Source organism: Physella acuta, unplaced genomic scaffold (genome assembly GCF_028476545.2).
Source record: "Physella acuta isolate Inbredline_101_S28 unplaced genomic scaffold, ASM2847654v3 ptg000926l, whole genome shotgun sequence".
Classification (NCBI taxonomy): domain Eukaryota; kingdom Metazoa; phylum Mollusca; class Gastropoda; family Physidae; genus Physella; species Physella acuta.
Window position 1 is genome coordinate 17,860 of NW_026732443.1, and position 16,617 is coordinate 34,476.

At 35.9% G+C, this 16,617-nt stretch overlaps 2 protein-coding genes across 2 annotated transcripts; both read right to left on the reverse strand.

The window, feature by feature from the left end:
* Nucleotides 1-3,997: 3,997 nt before the first annotated feature.
* On the reverse strand, nt 3,998-6,575 carry LOC131953501 (putative eggshell protein). The gene is made up of 3 exons (XM_059316690.1): nt 6,487-6,575; nt 4,711-4,960; nt 3,998-4,079 (listed from the first exon to the last, which is right to left on the reverse strand). The coding sequence occupies exons 2-3, from the start codon at nt 4,934-4,936 to the stop codon at nt 4,072-4,074; spliced, it is 234 nt and encodes a 77-aa protein (XP_059172673.1). The 5' UTR covers nt 4,937-4,960; nt 6,487-6,575; the 3' UTR covers nt 3,998-4,071.
* Nucleotides 6,576-13,951: 7,376 nt separating this feature from the next.
* LOC131953492 (adhesive plaque matrix protein-like) lies at nt 13,952-16,296 on the reverse strand. Its single transcript, XM_059316682.1, has 3 exons — nt 16,225-16,296; nt 14,764-15,724; nt 13,952-14,082 (listed from the first exon to the last, which is right to left on the reverse strand). Coding segments are annotated over exons 2-3 (948 nt in total). The 5' UTR covers nt 15,710-15,724; nt 16,225-16,296; the 3' UTR covers nt 13,952-14,080.
* Between the last annotated feature and the right edge of the window lie 321 nt (nt 16,297-16,617).

Consider the following 16,617-nt stretch of genomic DNA (forward strand, 5'->3'; position numbering starts at 1 on the left):
ACCCAGGTTCGAATCCTGGTCGCTCAAGATTTTTTTAGTCCGTGTATTCATAAACACTTAGTCAAGTCATACTTAATCAAGTCATTAGATAAAGTAGAAAATAAACTATATATACAACTTTTTTAAAAACCACGTTTTTCATGTGTAGCAACGGACTAAAAAGGAGAAAATAAAATACTTAAAAAAAACTTTTTAAAAAACCACGTTTTTCTTGTGGACTAAAAAGTAGAAAATAAATTTTTCTTTTGTGCTTCCTCGAGCTGTGCAGGTTTTTGTGATGACTGACAAAAAACGTGGGTCGGGCAGATGAGTCGGGAAATTTGATGGTGAACGTACCCACGTTTTTTGTCAGTCATCACAAGAACCTGCACAGCTCGAGGAAGCACAAAAGAAAAATTTATTTTCTACTTTTTAGTCCACAAGAAAAACGTGGTTTTTTAAAAAGTTTTTTTTAAGTATTTTATTCTAACTAGTCTTTGATGAGTGTTTTTCCCACGTTTTCTTTAACTTGCTTTCGCGTCTGTTTGGTTCTCCAATCAAATCTTGCGATCGAAATTTCGGGCACTTCCCGGTTAGCTAGCGCGCTGAAATTTTCAGGGAAGCTTTGTTTCCGATGACCATAGAATATTCAATTGTTATTATTACTAAATTTATCCATGGAAACATTTTATTGATCATTTTAGGCCGCTATATAATTGTACAAAAACGTGGGGGAAAAGGGACATAACCCAGTAACTGTAATTTGATGAAAACAAGGTTCGGGACTCTCCCTCTTTTTGCTTACTGACTAGTGTTCACGCAGTGTTTGTGTACAAACAACCAGAACGTAACAACTGGTGGCCAGTATGGGGGAGACGATATGGTCGAGTGGTTGGGCACACGATTGCTATCCCACTCGGCGCGGGTTCAAATCTATGTGTTCTAGTCAGTAACGTATTCACACAACGTGTTTGTTACGAGTTGTCTTTTTTCGAGACTTTAATGCTATACAACTTTTACGAGATTTTAATGCAAACAAACAGACAAAGACTAAAAAGTAGAAAATAATAATCATTAAAAAAGTTTTAAAAAACCCACGTTTTCTGATTGAACTAAAAAGTAGAAAATAAATGTTATACATCACAATAATGCAAGCGATCACTCTACTATAAGCGATCAAAAACGTGGGGCGCCGTGATTTTCTTACAGTTTCTAATACTGTTGACTCTCTACAAGCTCCCTAATAAAAGTCAATAGTATTAGAAACTGTAAGAAAATCACGGCGCCCCACGTTTTTGATCGCTTATAGTAGAGTGATCGCTTGCATTATTGTGATGTATAACATTTATTTTCTACTTTTTAGTTCAATCAGAAAACGTGGGTTTTTTAAAACCTTTTTAATGATTATTATTATCCTATTTAAAGTTGTGTTTCTTTGAGATAATTTTTTTTTTTTAATTTTGAAAATGAAATAAGATAACATTATTGGTGCAAACCACAGCCATAGTGTAATCTAGATTATCTAGAACAATATGGATTCAGAACAATTTTTTTGCGTAACAAAGGATTGGATCAGTAATCAACCGAAATATTACTTAAAGAGAACATTTGATTATTAAAAATCTTAATTGTGTTTTTATTATTACTGTTGTGTTCATTCAAAATATTTGTTGATATTATTATTTTAGATAAATAATTAAAGTTTGTTTTAAAATAAAAAGATTATAAAACTTATTTCCCAAGTAAAAAACAACTCACAAAAAGAAAACCCTTAAGTCAATATATCTGTTTATGCTAAAATGCCTACTTCTACACATTTTCAAAGATTGTCTCCCCTATTAAATAAAGCAAGCCACTAAATTGTATATAGGCTTAGGAGTTTATATATCTTTTGTACATTAAAAAATTATTAATTTGTTGTTGTAAACAGTAGGTCATCGGAGTCAGAGGTCAGCCTGCCTCTAGTCGATGTGTTCTGGACAGGTGCTGCACAGGATAGCGCCATTTTTTACATCAACTGCTCAGATCGTTTACACGCCTGATGTTGGTGCTTGTTAGCGGGCTGTTTGTGGTAGGGGGTCGTCCTTAAATGACGTCACACTCGTAGGGGGAGGGGGATCCGTAATTTTGTGACGGTGTGTGATGAGGGGGATGGGGAAGGGGGAGGTTTAGATGGTGTGACGTCACACTTTTGCATTATAAAAAAGCAATGTTAGAAAACGAGTTTTAGCCATTTTTTTTCGCGGTTTAGAAAACGGTTTTAATAAATTGTAATATAAATTGATCAAAATACTCTATCTTGACAGAGTTCTGACAAGATTTTGGAAAAATATCGATGTTTTAAGAAAAATTCAACAGCAATTTTGAGGAGGGTTGTAGGCTGAGGTGTGACGTCATTTTAGGGGGGGGGTCTGGCTTTTTGTGACGACGTGTGACGGAGTGGAGGGGGAGGTAAAATCGTCAAAAAGAGCGTGACGTCATTTAAGGATGACCCCTACGCTCAAATCCAGCCTGGCTATACTGTACTACATCAGTTAAGTATGTGCTTGTAGCTTTAAGGTAAGTACCTGTAGCTTTAAGTATGTGCCTGTAGCTTTAAGTATGTGCCTGTAGCTTTAAGTATGTGCCTGTAGCTTTAAGTATGTGCCTGTAGCTTTAAGTATGCGCCTGTAGCTTTAAGTATGTGCCTGTAGCTTTAAGTATGTGCATGTAGCTTTAAGGTAAGTATGTGCCTGTAGCTTTAAGTATGCGCCTGTAGCTTTAAGTATGTGCCTGTAGCTTTAAGTATGTGCATGTAGCTTTAAGTATGTGCCTGTAGCTTTAAGTATGTGCCTGTAGCTTTAAGTATGTGCCTGTAGCTTTAAGTATGTGCCTGTAGCTTTAAGTATGTGCCTGTAGCTTTAAGTATGTGCCTGTAGCTTTAAGTATGTGCCTGTAGCTTTAAGTATGTGCCTGTAGCTTTAAGGTAAGTATGTGCCTGTAGCTTTAAGTATGTGCCTGTAGCTTTAAGTATGTGCCTGTAGCTTTAAGTATGTGCCTGTAGCTTTAAGATAAGTATGTGCATGTAGCTTTAAGTATGTGCCTGTAGCTTTAAGGTAAGTATGTGCCTGTAGCTTTAAGTATGTGCATGTAGCTTAAAGGTAAGAATGTGCCTGTAGCTTTAAGGAAAGTATGTGCCTGTAGCTTTAAGGTAAGTATGTGCCTGTAGCTTTAAGTATGTGCCTGTAGCTTTAAGTATGTGCCTGTAGCTTTAAGTATGTGCCTGTAGCTTTAAGATAAGTATGTGCATGTAGCTTTAAGTATGTGCCTGTAGCTTTAAGGTAAGTATGTGCCTGTAGCTTTAAGTATGTGCATGTAGCTTAAAGGTAAGAATGTGCCTGTAGCTTTAAGGAAAGTATGTGCCTGTAGCTTTAAGTTAAGTATGTGTCTCTAGCTTTAAGTATGTGCCTGTAGCTTTAAGTATGCGCCTGTAGCTTTAAGGTAAGTATGTGCCTGTAGCTTTAAGGTAAGAATGTGCCTGTAGCTTTAAGGTAAGTTTGTTACTGTAGCTTTAAGTATGTGCCTGTAGCTTTAAGTATGTGCATGTAGCTTAAAGGTAAGAATGTGCCTGTAGCTTTAAGGAAAGTATGTGCCTGTAGCTTTAAGTTAAGTATGTGTCTCTAGCTTTAAGTATGTGCCTGTAGCTTTAAGTATGTGCATGTAGCTTAAAGGTAAGAATGTGCCTGTAGCTTTAAGGTAAGTATGTGCCTGTAGCTTTAAGTATGTGCCTGTAGCTTTAAGGTAAGTATGTGCCTGTTGCTTTAAGGTTTTTCGAAGGTTTTTCTGGGCAATAACGCACTTTTTAAAAATAGTACCTCATCGTTTAAATTTGAATACACACAAACGACACTTACACCTCTATGCGATTGATTGATCATTTTTGAGCATATTTGATATTCAATTTCTGATAATTTTATTCTATGAATTAGCAAAAAGAAACACTATAATAGAGCTATAATATTTTATTGTATATATGAAGTAGAACTAGAGAAAACTTGTTTAACGCCTTGTCATCCAAAATGTAGACATCAACACCGACTTTGAATGACGATTCTAGTAGCCTGTGGAAGAGAAGAAAGTAAATAAACAGCTAATGAAAATTTATTCTAACCCATGTTTGTTTTTCTAGATTAAAACTTTTTTCAGAAACAAATCTCTAAGTGAAACTTTAAACATTATTCACTGCTCCTCTTCTACTGTAAATAATTTATATTTTTTAACTTTTGAATTTTCCAGCACTGGTTCTCTTTATTAAAATAACTTGTTTCGCTAATTATTTCAATTGCATATTTTACAACTTATTAATGAATGGCTAATGCAAGAACAAGACTATTAACTACTTTGTCTTCACAAAATATAAAAAGTTTGTTCTGTAATTGTGTCCTGCAAATGGTTAGCTTTTTTAAAAATTTTAAATGATAGAAATAAAATTTCATGAACCAAATCTTCAAACAAGCTAAGTGATGGCAATAGATTGAAAAGGAATATTAACTGTACTACAGGAAAATTATGGAGTTTTTGACATTTTACCGAAAATATTACTTTATTGATGTAATTAAATTAATTTAAGTGTTTTAAATAGCAAAACTCATCTTTATCTTTTGTAAACTAATGTTTTACTTTCATGATGTATTAAACCAAGGCTTTATTTAACTAACCTGAGTGTGAGAAAGATCAAGGGCTGTAACTCACCATATTTCTTGTAACCATAAGACTTGTAGCCGTACTCCTTAGGCTTGTAGTCATAGTTATCGGACCTGTAACCATAGTTGTTGCCCTTGTAGCCATAGTTACTGGGCTTGTAGCTGTCCTTGTAGCCGTAGCTCCTTGGTTTGTAGCCGTAGCCGTAGGCCGCGCCGCTGACAGCAGAGAGCAGGGCCATCAGGAGTAGGCCAACAAACAGCTTGAGACTGGCCATGTTGATACACGCTCCTTACTGTAGCTAAAGGATAAACAGCCTTTAGAAACAGAACCCGCACAATTATGTAGCTATATGATAAACAGCATTTAGAAACAGAACACGCAAATTGATGTAGCTATAAGATAAACAGCATTTAGAAACAGTAAACCTCTCTTAAAATAGCTATATGATAAACAGCATTTAGAAACAGAACACGCACAATGATGTAGCTAAAGATAAACAGCATTTAGAAATATAACACGCCCGAAGTGTAGCTAAAGGATAAACAGCATTTAGAAATATAACACGCCCGAAGTGCAACTAAAGGATAAACAGCATTTAGAAATAAAACACGCCCGAAGTGCAGCTAAAGGATAAACAGCATTTAGAAATATAACTCGCCCGAAGTGTAGCTAAAGGATAAACAGCATTTAGAAATATAACTCGCCCGAAGTGTAGCTAAAGGATAAACAGCATTTAGAAATATAACACGCCCGAAGTGTAGCTAAAGGATAAACAGCATTTAGAAATATAACACGCCCGAAGTGCAGCTAAAGGATAAACAGCATTTAGAAATAAAACACGCCCGAAGTGCAGCTAAAGGATAAACAGCATTTAGAAATATAACTCGCCCGAAGTGTAGCTAAAGGATAAACAGCATTTAGAAATATAACTCGCCCGAAGTGTAGCTAAAGGATAAACAGCATTTAGAAATATAACACGTCCGTAGTGTAGCTAAAGGATAAACAGCATTTAGAATTATAACACGCCCGAAGTGCAGCTAAAGGATAAACAGCATTTAGAAATAAAACACGCCCGAAGTGCAGCTAAAGGATAAACAGCATTTAGAAATACAACACGCCCGAAGTGCAGCTAAAGGATAAACAGCATTTAGAAATATAACTCGCCCGAAGTGTAGCTAAAGGATAAACAGCATTTAGAAATATAACACGCCCGAAGTGCAGCTAAAGGATAAACAGCATTTAGAAATATAACTCGCCCGAAGTGTAGCTAAAAGATAAACAGCATTTAGAAATATAACACGCCCGAAGTGTAGCTAAAGGATAAACAGCATTTAGAAACAGAACCCACACAAAGATGTAGCTAAAGGATAAACTGCATTTAGAAACAAAACACATGTCGTGATGGAGCTAGATGAGAAACAGAACACGCCCCGTATTTAGTTACATGATAAATAGCATATAGAAACAGACGATCAGACGTATATTGGAGGTAACGTTCTTACTAGGTGACACCATCCATAGGGGTGACACCAAAACGAAACTATTTTAATTAGAAAATATGCTTTCAGGTTAGTTTATTAGCTTATTAAATTTACACACATCCTCTGTGCTCGTTCATCGAAGTGAAGTTAGATGACTTTTGTATAAAATAATTTTAGTCACTTCAGTTTAGCGATAAAGGTTAGAACTTAAGACACTATAAAAAGACAATGTACAGATAATTTAAAACTGGTATCGCTAAAATTTTATTAGAGACTTGAAATCATTTTAGAAATGCCAAGTCTTAAACTAAGATCTAAATACCTCGCGTTGACAGAAACTTACCTGAATGAAGTATCAAACGGTAAAGATTTGACTACGAATGTTATTGCCTACACCCCAGCAGGTTTTTATAGAACTCCTCAGGATTTACAAGCAAACGACTAATTAAATGCATTTGGACAAATCTCGAGGTTTAAGATAATTGAAATAATTATAATTGGAGATCAGCTGTATCGTGTAGTCTGGTTTGGATTTCAATTGCTCTACATATGTTGTTTTTTTTTACCTCACGCAAATATGCATACGTTTGTGTGTGAATGAGTGAGAGAGTGCGTGTGGGTATGTGTGTGTGTTAGTGTCTGCTAGCATGAATGCATATATGCAACAAATGATTTTATCATTACTTGAAGACGCCTTCAAGTTAAGTCAGGATACTAACAACGCTTTCAAGGACGATGTTTTCCAAGTGATACAACGCCCCGAGACATACAAGTCCCTAATGCATGTTAATCTTGTGGGCTGGTTTTTATTTTATTAATTCGACCAGAAAACAGTACGAATGCACCTAAAACTTAAGGGTTTTTATGTGTGTGTGGGGGGGGGGGGGGGGGGGGGGGCATAACATTTCCAATGCATCTAAATCTGTGGTTCCATCGAACCCCAGAGATTCGGCGAGTCAGTTTCATGGGTTCGGAAGAGATACGCACCCGACTCATTTGATTCCCAGTCAGATTTTGTCATTGTGGACGATAGAACTATTTAGAAGGGTTCGGTTAATGCGCATAATTATGTGGGGTTAAGTACATGCAAAAATCGTTAAGAACCACAGGCCTTAATCTTTGCTTAACTAAAATTTCAGTAATAATGCCCCTATTTATTGTGATTTCTGCTAATCAAAATGTATACTTGTACATATACTCTCATATGCCCTTATATTTCATATTTATTGTTTATAGAAATGTACATGTGTACACAAAAAGGACAATTGTCCTTAGATAATTTATTTCATATTTCTAGAAATTTAAATGTAAACATACAACTGTCCCATGGCCGTAGATCTTCTATTCCTTGCTTATGAAAATAAAAATAAACTGTTTAGAAAATTTATCCCTGATCTTATATTCCTTGTTTAAACAAATTTAAATGTGTATACAAACCTGCCATTAGATCTTGTTTTTAAATGTTGTTTGTTTATCTCTCGTTGACATAAATGATAAGCTACAGCATAACGACTAGTTCTATCACCTATCCTCATTATGCCCAGTAGGATCAACATCACAAATAGACTAGAGATTATGTATTTTAACCAGTTTTTTTACCTGCGTGCCTTAACCCAATTAATCCATGTCTATCCCGCGTTTTACCTGTGTCCCAGATTTTCTTAGTCAGGTGTCTTAATTTCACGTGAAGATTGTGTCATGGTCAGCATTTTTAGACTGACAAAATGTATTCAATACTCTAATACACCTTAATTCGTTTCATTTTAATACTTGTCGCGACGTAAGATTAAATGTAATCCTTATGTAAATGGTTAAATACAGTGGCGTTGCTAGGTTAGGGTTCAATAAAAGCGAGTCTTTGTTTTTTTACTTATATGAGTCAAAGTTTGAGGTGTGTACGCCCAAGTACAGATGTACATTAACGCCTTTGGCTTGTTTTTTTTCTTCAAAAATTTGGCAACTGGATATTCTATAAATGTAATATAAAGAGTAATGGCCAGAGTGTTATTTTACCATATTGGTATAATGTGTTATATGGGGCAGGGGTTGCCGTTTATTATATTTTTAAATTATTTTCTTATGTTTAGACTTGGTGGACGAAACAGTCATCAATATCCTTTCTTTTGTAATGCGTCGGTCACACCTTAGTGATCAGGTGACAATTGCTTGTTTAAACGACAGCGGTCATTGCGGAGCTAAGTTTGTGGTAGTGTGCATGCAAACAACAGCAGTATTGTGGATGCTTACTCAGCCATGGCCTCTTTCTTGACCTCGCAGAAAGGTTATAGGACATAAGTTTCTGGTGAATTTATGTTTATTAAAGCCATAAGTGGTGTAGCAGGCAAAGAGATTTAGAAATGCGAAGTTAGAAGAAGTCGAGCAAGAGTTCAAACAATAGATGATCACATAGTAATGGAGAGGTGTGATCATAACCATGCACCTTCCACCAAAAAAAAAAACGTAAGCGTTATGTTTGAGTTGATGCTGCAATAAAAACAATTGTATTACGTTACGAACCTGATGACCCTGATAAATCTTTTGATGCTTTGTTAATTAAGTTTAACAAATTCATTTTATTCACAATTATAAAGTAAACAAAACCATATTGACAATTAATATAAAATGTTTAAATCAACTAAAATCAACCAATACACTATTAAAATTTTGCTGTGAGATATTTTGTCTGAGATATTTTGTTTGAGATCATTTGTCCTTGATATAATTTGTCCTGAGATCATTTGTCCTGAGATCATTTGTCCTGAGATCATTTGTCTTGAGATCATTTGTCCTGAGATCATTTGTCTTGAGATCATTTGTCCTGAGATCATTTGTCTTGAGATCATTTGTCCTGAGATCATTTGTCCTGAGATCATTTGTCTTGAGATCATTTGTCCTGAGATCATTTGTCTTGAGATCATTTGTCTTGAGATCATTTGTCTTGAGATCATTTGTCCTGAGATCATTTGTCTTGAGATCATTTGTCTTGTCACCAGAAGAGTTGACCATTGTTTGTAAAGAATTTGTTCTAAACAATTTTTTTTTTCAAAAAAAAAAGGAAGTGATCACCAAAAATTTAAAACTAATAATTATATGACAAATATTAAAATAGAAAGACATCATCGATTAAGTTAAAAAAAATATCCTCATTATGTCTGGTAAGCTTATTTAAACATATTATAAAATGATTAACGCGGGGCATTACCCTTCATAGTTAAATTACTACACTGAAAGAGGACCTAACCGTAAACAATATTTATAAAGTTATTTTACTGGGTTATAGACCCTGTGGGATAGCTTTTTCAATAAGATTATTTTATTTACTTTATTTCTTTTTTAAATGTAATGTTGGGAGGGATATCCTCCAACACAATTGAGAATCACGTGTCAACATGTTATGCGCCATATGACCCGTTGACTACCATTTCAGCCTTCTTTTCTTTCTGGTTTGCTTCTATAGCCTTTGTCCACCCAAGCACTAACAACAGGCAGCAGTTGTTTGATTTTGGAGTTGTCTCCCTTAGATGGGTTGCTGTCCTCAACTTACAAGCTTTATCTGCCCGGCGGTTCAGTGTTTCTTTCACTTTTTTCCGGGGGGGGGGGGCGGAAATCGGTAAAGTATATATTATCCATATAAATTCCATTTCGATCGGGGTAGGGGAGGGGTGGGGGAATTCTGCCAATTCCCCCCCCCCCCCCCCCCCCCCCCCCCGCCGAAGAGATGCCTGGAAGAAACTGCGGAAGTTAACTGGGGACTTTTCGGTTTAGTAATCTTAAGCTTTACCGACCCGACCATGAAGTCCCTTAAATCTACTTTAATGTCAGCAAATCTAACAGATCTAACAGGTATATCACGTAGTGACGTGCGGGGTACCAGGGTGTAGAGAGGATATTTTCACGGGGACGGTGAGATGAACAAGAGCCTCCAGTAGCAGCAGTCCAGTCCAGCATTGTTAGTTGTGTAGTCCACGTTTTACTTAACAAGTGCAGTTGAAAGTACAGGCTTAATGAAGGGCTATTCATCTTTGACGTCATGGTAATTATCGTTGTTGTTGTAACCATCATCGTCATTTTACACGGCGTCGACAAAGGCATCGTTGTACGGTTGTAGTTTATTACTTTATAGTATTTGTACGTGTGTGGATCTGTGTGGGTACGCTCGACTGCGCACATTGAAGAGTGACTACCACTGGCTATATAAGAGTGACTATTACTGGCTATAAAAAAAAAGGTGTGTTCAGTGGTTTTTCTCGTAACCATCGTCTGAATGCACTGAACCACAGTCACACGCTATTTTGTCACGTCACACCCCATTTGTCACACCCCATTTTGTCATACCCCATTTGTCACACCCCATTTTGTCATACCCCATTTTGTGACACCCCATTTTGTCACACCCCATTTTGTGACACCCCATTTTGTCACACCCCATTTTGTCATACCCCATTTTGTCAAACCCCATTTATGTACTGCCTATCTATTCAGAAGCAACTAACCTTAACAAGACCGAAAAAATAGTATTTATACTGTATTTATACAGATATTTGTGTTGTATCTGTATATACCGTATATGTTGTATAGGGATAGGGATATGTTATCCTGTCGCCACACCTGGGACATAGGACACCAACTGTTATGACGAGCGAGAGGAAGGCGGATTGAAAAAATGTACAGAAGAGGAATAAACAAGTTGGAAACAACATGTAGGGATGTTGTGTTTTTGGTGCGCTTAATGCAGTATGCGGTGAATGAAAGTCGACCTCAGCAAGTTGTGGTCTCTATTAACAAGAGAACAAAAGTCGACTTCAACATGATCCTTTTCTACAGATTTCTGTGTTTCATTATCTGTTGTCGTTATTTCAGTTTTATTCTGTACCTGTGTCTAGCTTTTGCGTGTAAATAATTCTTTATGAGTTACCGTCAAATGTTGATCGCATTCTACTTTGTACTACAATAAAATAATGCACGTATGTATTAGCCAAGTACGATTTATAAAATTGCTGTGCAGGCTTACTTTACTGGCTTACTTTACATGCTAACTTTACTCGCTAACTTTACTGGCTATTTTTACTGGCTAACTTAACTGGCTAACTTTACTGGCTAACTTAACAGGCTGACTTAACTGGCTATTTTTACTGGCTAACTTTACTGGCTAACTTTACGGGCTAACTTAAATGGCGAACTTTACTAGCTAACTTTACTGGCTAACTTTACTGGCTAACTTTACTGGCTAACTTAAATGGCGAACTTTACTAGCTAACTTAACAGGCTAACTTAACTGGCTATTTTTACTGGCTAACTTTACTGGCTAACTTTACGGGCTAACTTAAATGGCGAACTTTACTAGCTAACTTTACTGGCTAACTTTACTGGCTAACTTTACTGGCTAACTTAAATGGCGAACTTTACTAGCGAACTTTACTGGCTAACTTTACTGGCTAACTTTACTGGCTAACTTGAATGGCGAACTTTACTGGCTAACTTTACTGGCTAACTTGAATGGCGAACTTTACTGGCTAACCTGCTCTGGGTCTAAACTGCGGCCAGAGCTAAAAAAAATATATGTGACACGGATTTAGCAAGTAAAATATTTACGGTATGGGGATAGAAATATGTTTTTCCTGAAAGTCTGAGTGATGACATCGTTTTGAACGTAATCATTTTAAGATTTCCACAGTAATTATTAAAAACAACAATGATCAACAGAAAGAAATATTTATTACTTATCGATGTTCATTTTTTTCAGACATATAATATTGGTAGCGTATATTATCCTTGTACACATTTCTTCCGCTATTGCATTACAATGTTCCTCATTCGACATATGAGGACTGTTGTAGATTTACATTGATAGCTATTTCTTTCGCTCTGAAGATTTTTGTGAAGTATGAGCTTCATTTATGAAAATAAAGATGAAAACTGGGAGGAGAGGGGGTATGAATACCTACGGGAGAGGGGGGTGGATTGAGAAAGCAGCGGGGATGGGGGCATCTAAATGAAAAAAATATATGTTACAAATCATATCAGTGTTCATATTACATTTTTTTTAAAATGGCGACATTTTACTTTAGTAAGTTTTTGGAAACTTTTATTTTACTTTAGCCTTTAAAAATAAACCGGGAGTGATCTCCCCTAAACTTTCTCGAATATTCTAATATAACACTACGTGGGATGTCAACTCGGAATATAGACATGATTTTTGTTTACTTAAACTTTTAAAAATAGAATAAAATCTAGTAGAAAAAAAATGCGCACCAAGCTAGCACCAAAACCAAATGTGCGTAATAGTGCGCAATATTATTAGTACTTTAAAAATTTACATTAGTTTTTTGAGAAATCGGAAGTAGCGTAAATTACTACTTCCGGTCAACGGAAATTACTCAAAATTTAACAGAGGGTAGAGAATTAGATCTTTTACTTACATGTGAAATTTCATTTATCTATCTGAAATAGTACTCAAGTTATAGGCTTTTGAAAAATTCAAAGTAGAAAAAGTACCACTTCCGGTTGTCGGAAATCGCTCAAAAGTCGATACGGATCTACGATTTTGATATAATACTTATATATGAAATTTCATCAACCTAGCTGTAACGGTACTCAAGTTATCGTGTTTACACACGGACACACAGACACACAGACACACACACACACAGACATACGGACAATATTGCAAAATTATGTTTTTCCGACTCAGTGAGGTGTAAAACGTCGAGATTTGTAAAAATCTCGATTTTTTTTTTGCACGATTACAATACTTTCTCTATACTACGTATATACGAGAAAGTAAAAATCTAAATCTAATTACAATTTTTACTTTCTCGTATATACGAAGTATAGAGAAAGTCTTGTAATCGTGCAAAAACAAAATCGAGATTTTTGCAAATCTCGACGTTTTACACCTCACTAATACGGAAAAACATAATTTTGCAATTTTGTCCGTATGTCTGTGTTTGTGTGTGTGTCTGTCTGTCTGTGTGTGTGTCTGTAAACACGATAACTTGTGTACCGTTAAGGCTAAGTTGATGAAATTTTAAATATAAGCATTTATCAAAATCGTAGATCTGTATCAACTTTTGAGCGATTTCCGATAACCGGAAGTGGTACTTTTTCTACTTTCTGGCTTCTATCAAATTATGAGTAATTTCCGTTTACCGGAAGTAATAATTTACACTATTTTCGATTTCTCAAAAAACTAATGTAAAATTCATGTCTATATCCCCAGTTCCCATCCCCTGTTTTTTTATATAAGAATATTCGAGAAAGTTTAGAGGAGATCACTCCCGGTTTATTTTAAATTAGTGGAACGTGTAAAATATTAATACAATTAACAATTCCCCAGTAACTCGGTTTAACAAATATGTATACTTATCGTACGGAGTTGCAAACCCTGAATTACTTATTTCAGCTTGTTCTGTTAGGAAATAATGCTTGCTTGAAATATTCGTAAAGTAATTATTATGTCTTTTATTATAGGTTCCTCGCTGGCCAATTAATTAAACTGCGGTGCATTATATTTCATACATAACCTACACCTACAAAAAAACAAGCATTATGTTCTACTTTTTCTTAACTAAATCTGAAACCGCGTTCTTCCTAGGTCTGTTCACATGTACGACACTACATCATGCATGACTGCACTGTCCAAATTTAAATTTTCAATTTATTAATCTCTTGTTTAAAATTCAGAATTATGACACTCCCATTCAGAAATATCCTAATCCACAAAGTCAGTTACCGTTTACGCACACACACACACACACACAAAAATTTTTAAAAGGAAATTAAGGAAAAGTATATTAATTCCTTAAAAACGCGTTAAATTTTTTAAATACATGTTTTATTAGCATAAGCTCAGCACAAAAGCAGCAGCCAGTTCTTGTTTCCGCCAAGTCAGAGAGTGAAAGATGTCAAAACCTGAACAGATATCCTGGTGGTGCAAGTTCTGGAATCAAAGAATAGCTTGTTTTATTTACGTGACAAAACGGTTGTTGAACTTCTTATTCTTTGTTCTTAAGTTTGGTGTTAAAAAGGGATTCCCTCCAAAACAATTAAGTATACGCATCAACTTGTTATGCGCCATATAGGCCGTTGACTTCGATTTCAGCCTGCTTTACTTTTTGGATTTGCTTCTATAGCCTTTGTCCAACCAAGAACAAACTACAAGCCAGCAGTTGTTTGATTTTATTTTGGAGTTAACCAATCTTGCACTTCTTATTAAGTATTTAATTTAATATTATAACAGAATGAAAGCAATTAGTTAAAATTTAGCTTATGATTTAAAGGTTGAGGGCACGATTGCTAAACCGAGAATAAAGTCTCGAGTTCGAATCCCTATTATTTTACTCACGTTAGGTAAAGGCGACTGTGCATATATGAGACCACGATATCTCTTTATATGAAACAGAAACAACTGAATTTTAATTCATTTACCACATGGACCGTCAGGTTCAAAATGGGTTACTTCACTTTAACACTCTAATTAGTTTCTGGTTGCATGACAAATAGTAGAGGAAGTGGTTTTGTCTTTTTTTTTTTTTTTTGCTAAAACGTTGATACATAGTTGTATCAGTCTGTTCTCTTAGATATTTATTTTAAATTTGTTATAAAAAATGCTAGTACTTACAGTTGTAATAGCTAGGTTTGGGCTTGTAGTCATCTTTAGGGGCTGGGTAGACTTCTTTAGGCTTGTTGTCAACTTTGGGGGCTGGGTAGCCGTAATCTACGGTCTTGTATCCGGAAGCTTGGGGCTTGTAGTCTACTTTAGGGGCTGTGTAGGCATCTTTGGGCTTGTAGTCTACTTTAGGGGCTTGGTAGGTTTCTTTAGGCTTGTAATCGTCCTTTGGAGCTGTGTAGGCATCTTTGGGCTTGTAGTCTGCTTTAGGGGCTGTGTAGGCATCTTTGGGCTTGTAGTCGTCTTTAGGGGCTGTGTAGGCATCTTTGGGCTTGTAGTCGTCTTTAGGGGCTGTGTAGGCATCTTTGGGCTTGTAGTCGTCTTTAGGGGCTGTGTAGGCATCTTTGGGCTTGTAGTCTGCTTTAGGGGCTGGGTAGCCGTAATCTTTGGGCTTATAATCATCTTTTTGGGCTGCATATGCTTCTTTAGGCTTGTATTCACCTTTTTCGGCTTTGTACCCATAATCTTTATCATTATAATCTTTCTTTTCAGCTTTGTAGCCATAATCTTTGTCCTTATAATCTTTGTTTTCGGCCTTGTAGCCATAATCCTTGTCCTTATAATCTTTGTTTTCAGCTTTGTACCCATAATCTTTGTCCTTATAATCTTTCTTTTCAGCTTTGTACCAATAATCTTTGTCCTTATAATCTTTCTTTTCGGCCTTGTAACCATAATCTTTAGACTTGTAATTCTCTTTTTCCGCCTTATAATCGGTCCCTTTGTAATCTTTATTCTCGGCCTTGTAACCATAATCGTTGTCTTTCTCCGGGTTGTAGCTTTCTTTTTTCTCCTTGTAATCGTCTCTCTTGTAGTCTTCGTGACGGCTTTTCTTCTTGGCGTAAGCCGATGAGACCACAACTACCAAGGCAATGCACACGAGTAGTTTAAGACTGGCCATGATGTTACACTCTCCCTATATGGAAATGTAAATTTGTTTATATATTATGAGAAACAATCTACACCATTTTAAATCATTAATTCAAGTTGCAAGTTTATATCGCAAGTATTTTCGAGGTAATTTCTTTAATATTTGGATCTGACCAAATGAAAAAGTATTTAAAATTCATTTTGCCAAAGCAAAATTTACGTTCAATTTTGGATATAGAGGGAAATAAAACCTTAAGTTAAAGTGACCCTCAAAAACGCTTTATTCGGAATGGGAAGGCAAGCGCTTGAATGTAGGCTACTCCTCAGTAAATATGAGAAGACACAAACGTATAAGTATGAGGAAATCGATTAAAAAGTAAACTGCATATTCTGAAATGATTTGTTGTGAATAGGAGATTTGTGACTCCATTCATATAAGTGACGTCTTGGCCCCTAACACAATCTAACAGAACACGTTAAATTCGCTGGAAATATAGAAGCCTTTATCTGTGTATCTCTTAAATCCTAACGCTTAAACTAACTCACCTGACTGACAAGCAAAGACTGGGCTACGATTTTTCAACGGCTAGACTACACCTTATATACAACGTATCGCCGTACGAGAATTAGATTTGTGCTCATGACAAGCCAGATTTAATACATACAGGGGGATAATCCCCGAGATTAACTGATCAGTAACAAATCTTTAAAAAGTAAAAACAATCTTATAGTATCTAGTTTTGTGATCTTTAATCCGATGAGTCGTCAATATGGGCTGTTTTAATTGAAGTCTCTGATGCTTGGGAGATGGGTTTTTGATGTTTGGGGTTGAGATGCCGTGTGTATTTGGGTTAAGAAGTTTTTGTTCTTTAGATCTATGTCTGTGATTTTTGTATATGCATTATATTTATAGCTATGGGTTGTAATGTAAGTTCACCA

Excerpts from the sequence above, each read along its gene's own strand:
- LOC131953501 (XM_059316690.1), bottom strand. The coding sequence starts at position 4,936 with ATGGCCAGTCTCAAGCTGTTTGTTGGCCTACTCCTGATGGCCCTGCTC.
- LOC131953492 (XM_059316682.1), bottom strand. The coding sequence starts at position 15,709 with ATGGCCAGTCTTAAACTACTCGTGTGCATTGCCTTGGTAGTTGTGGTC.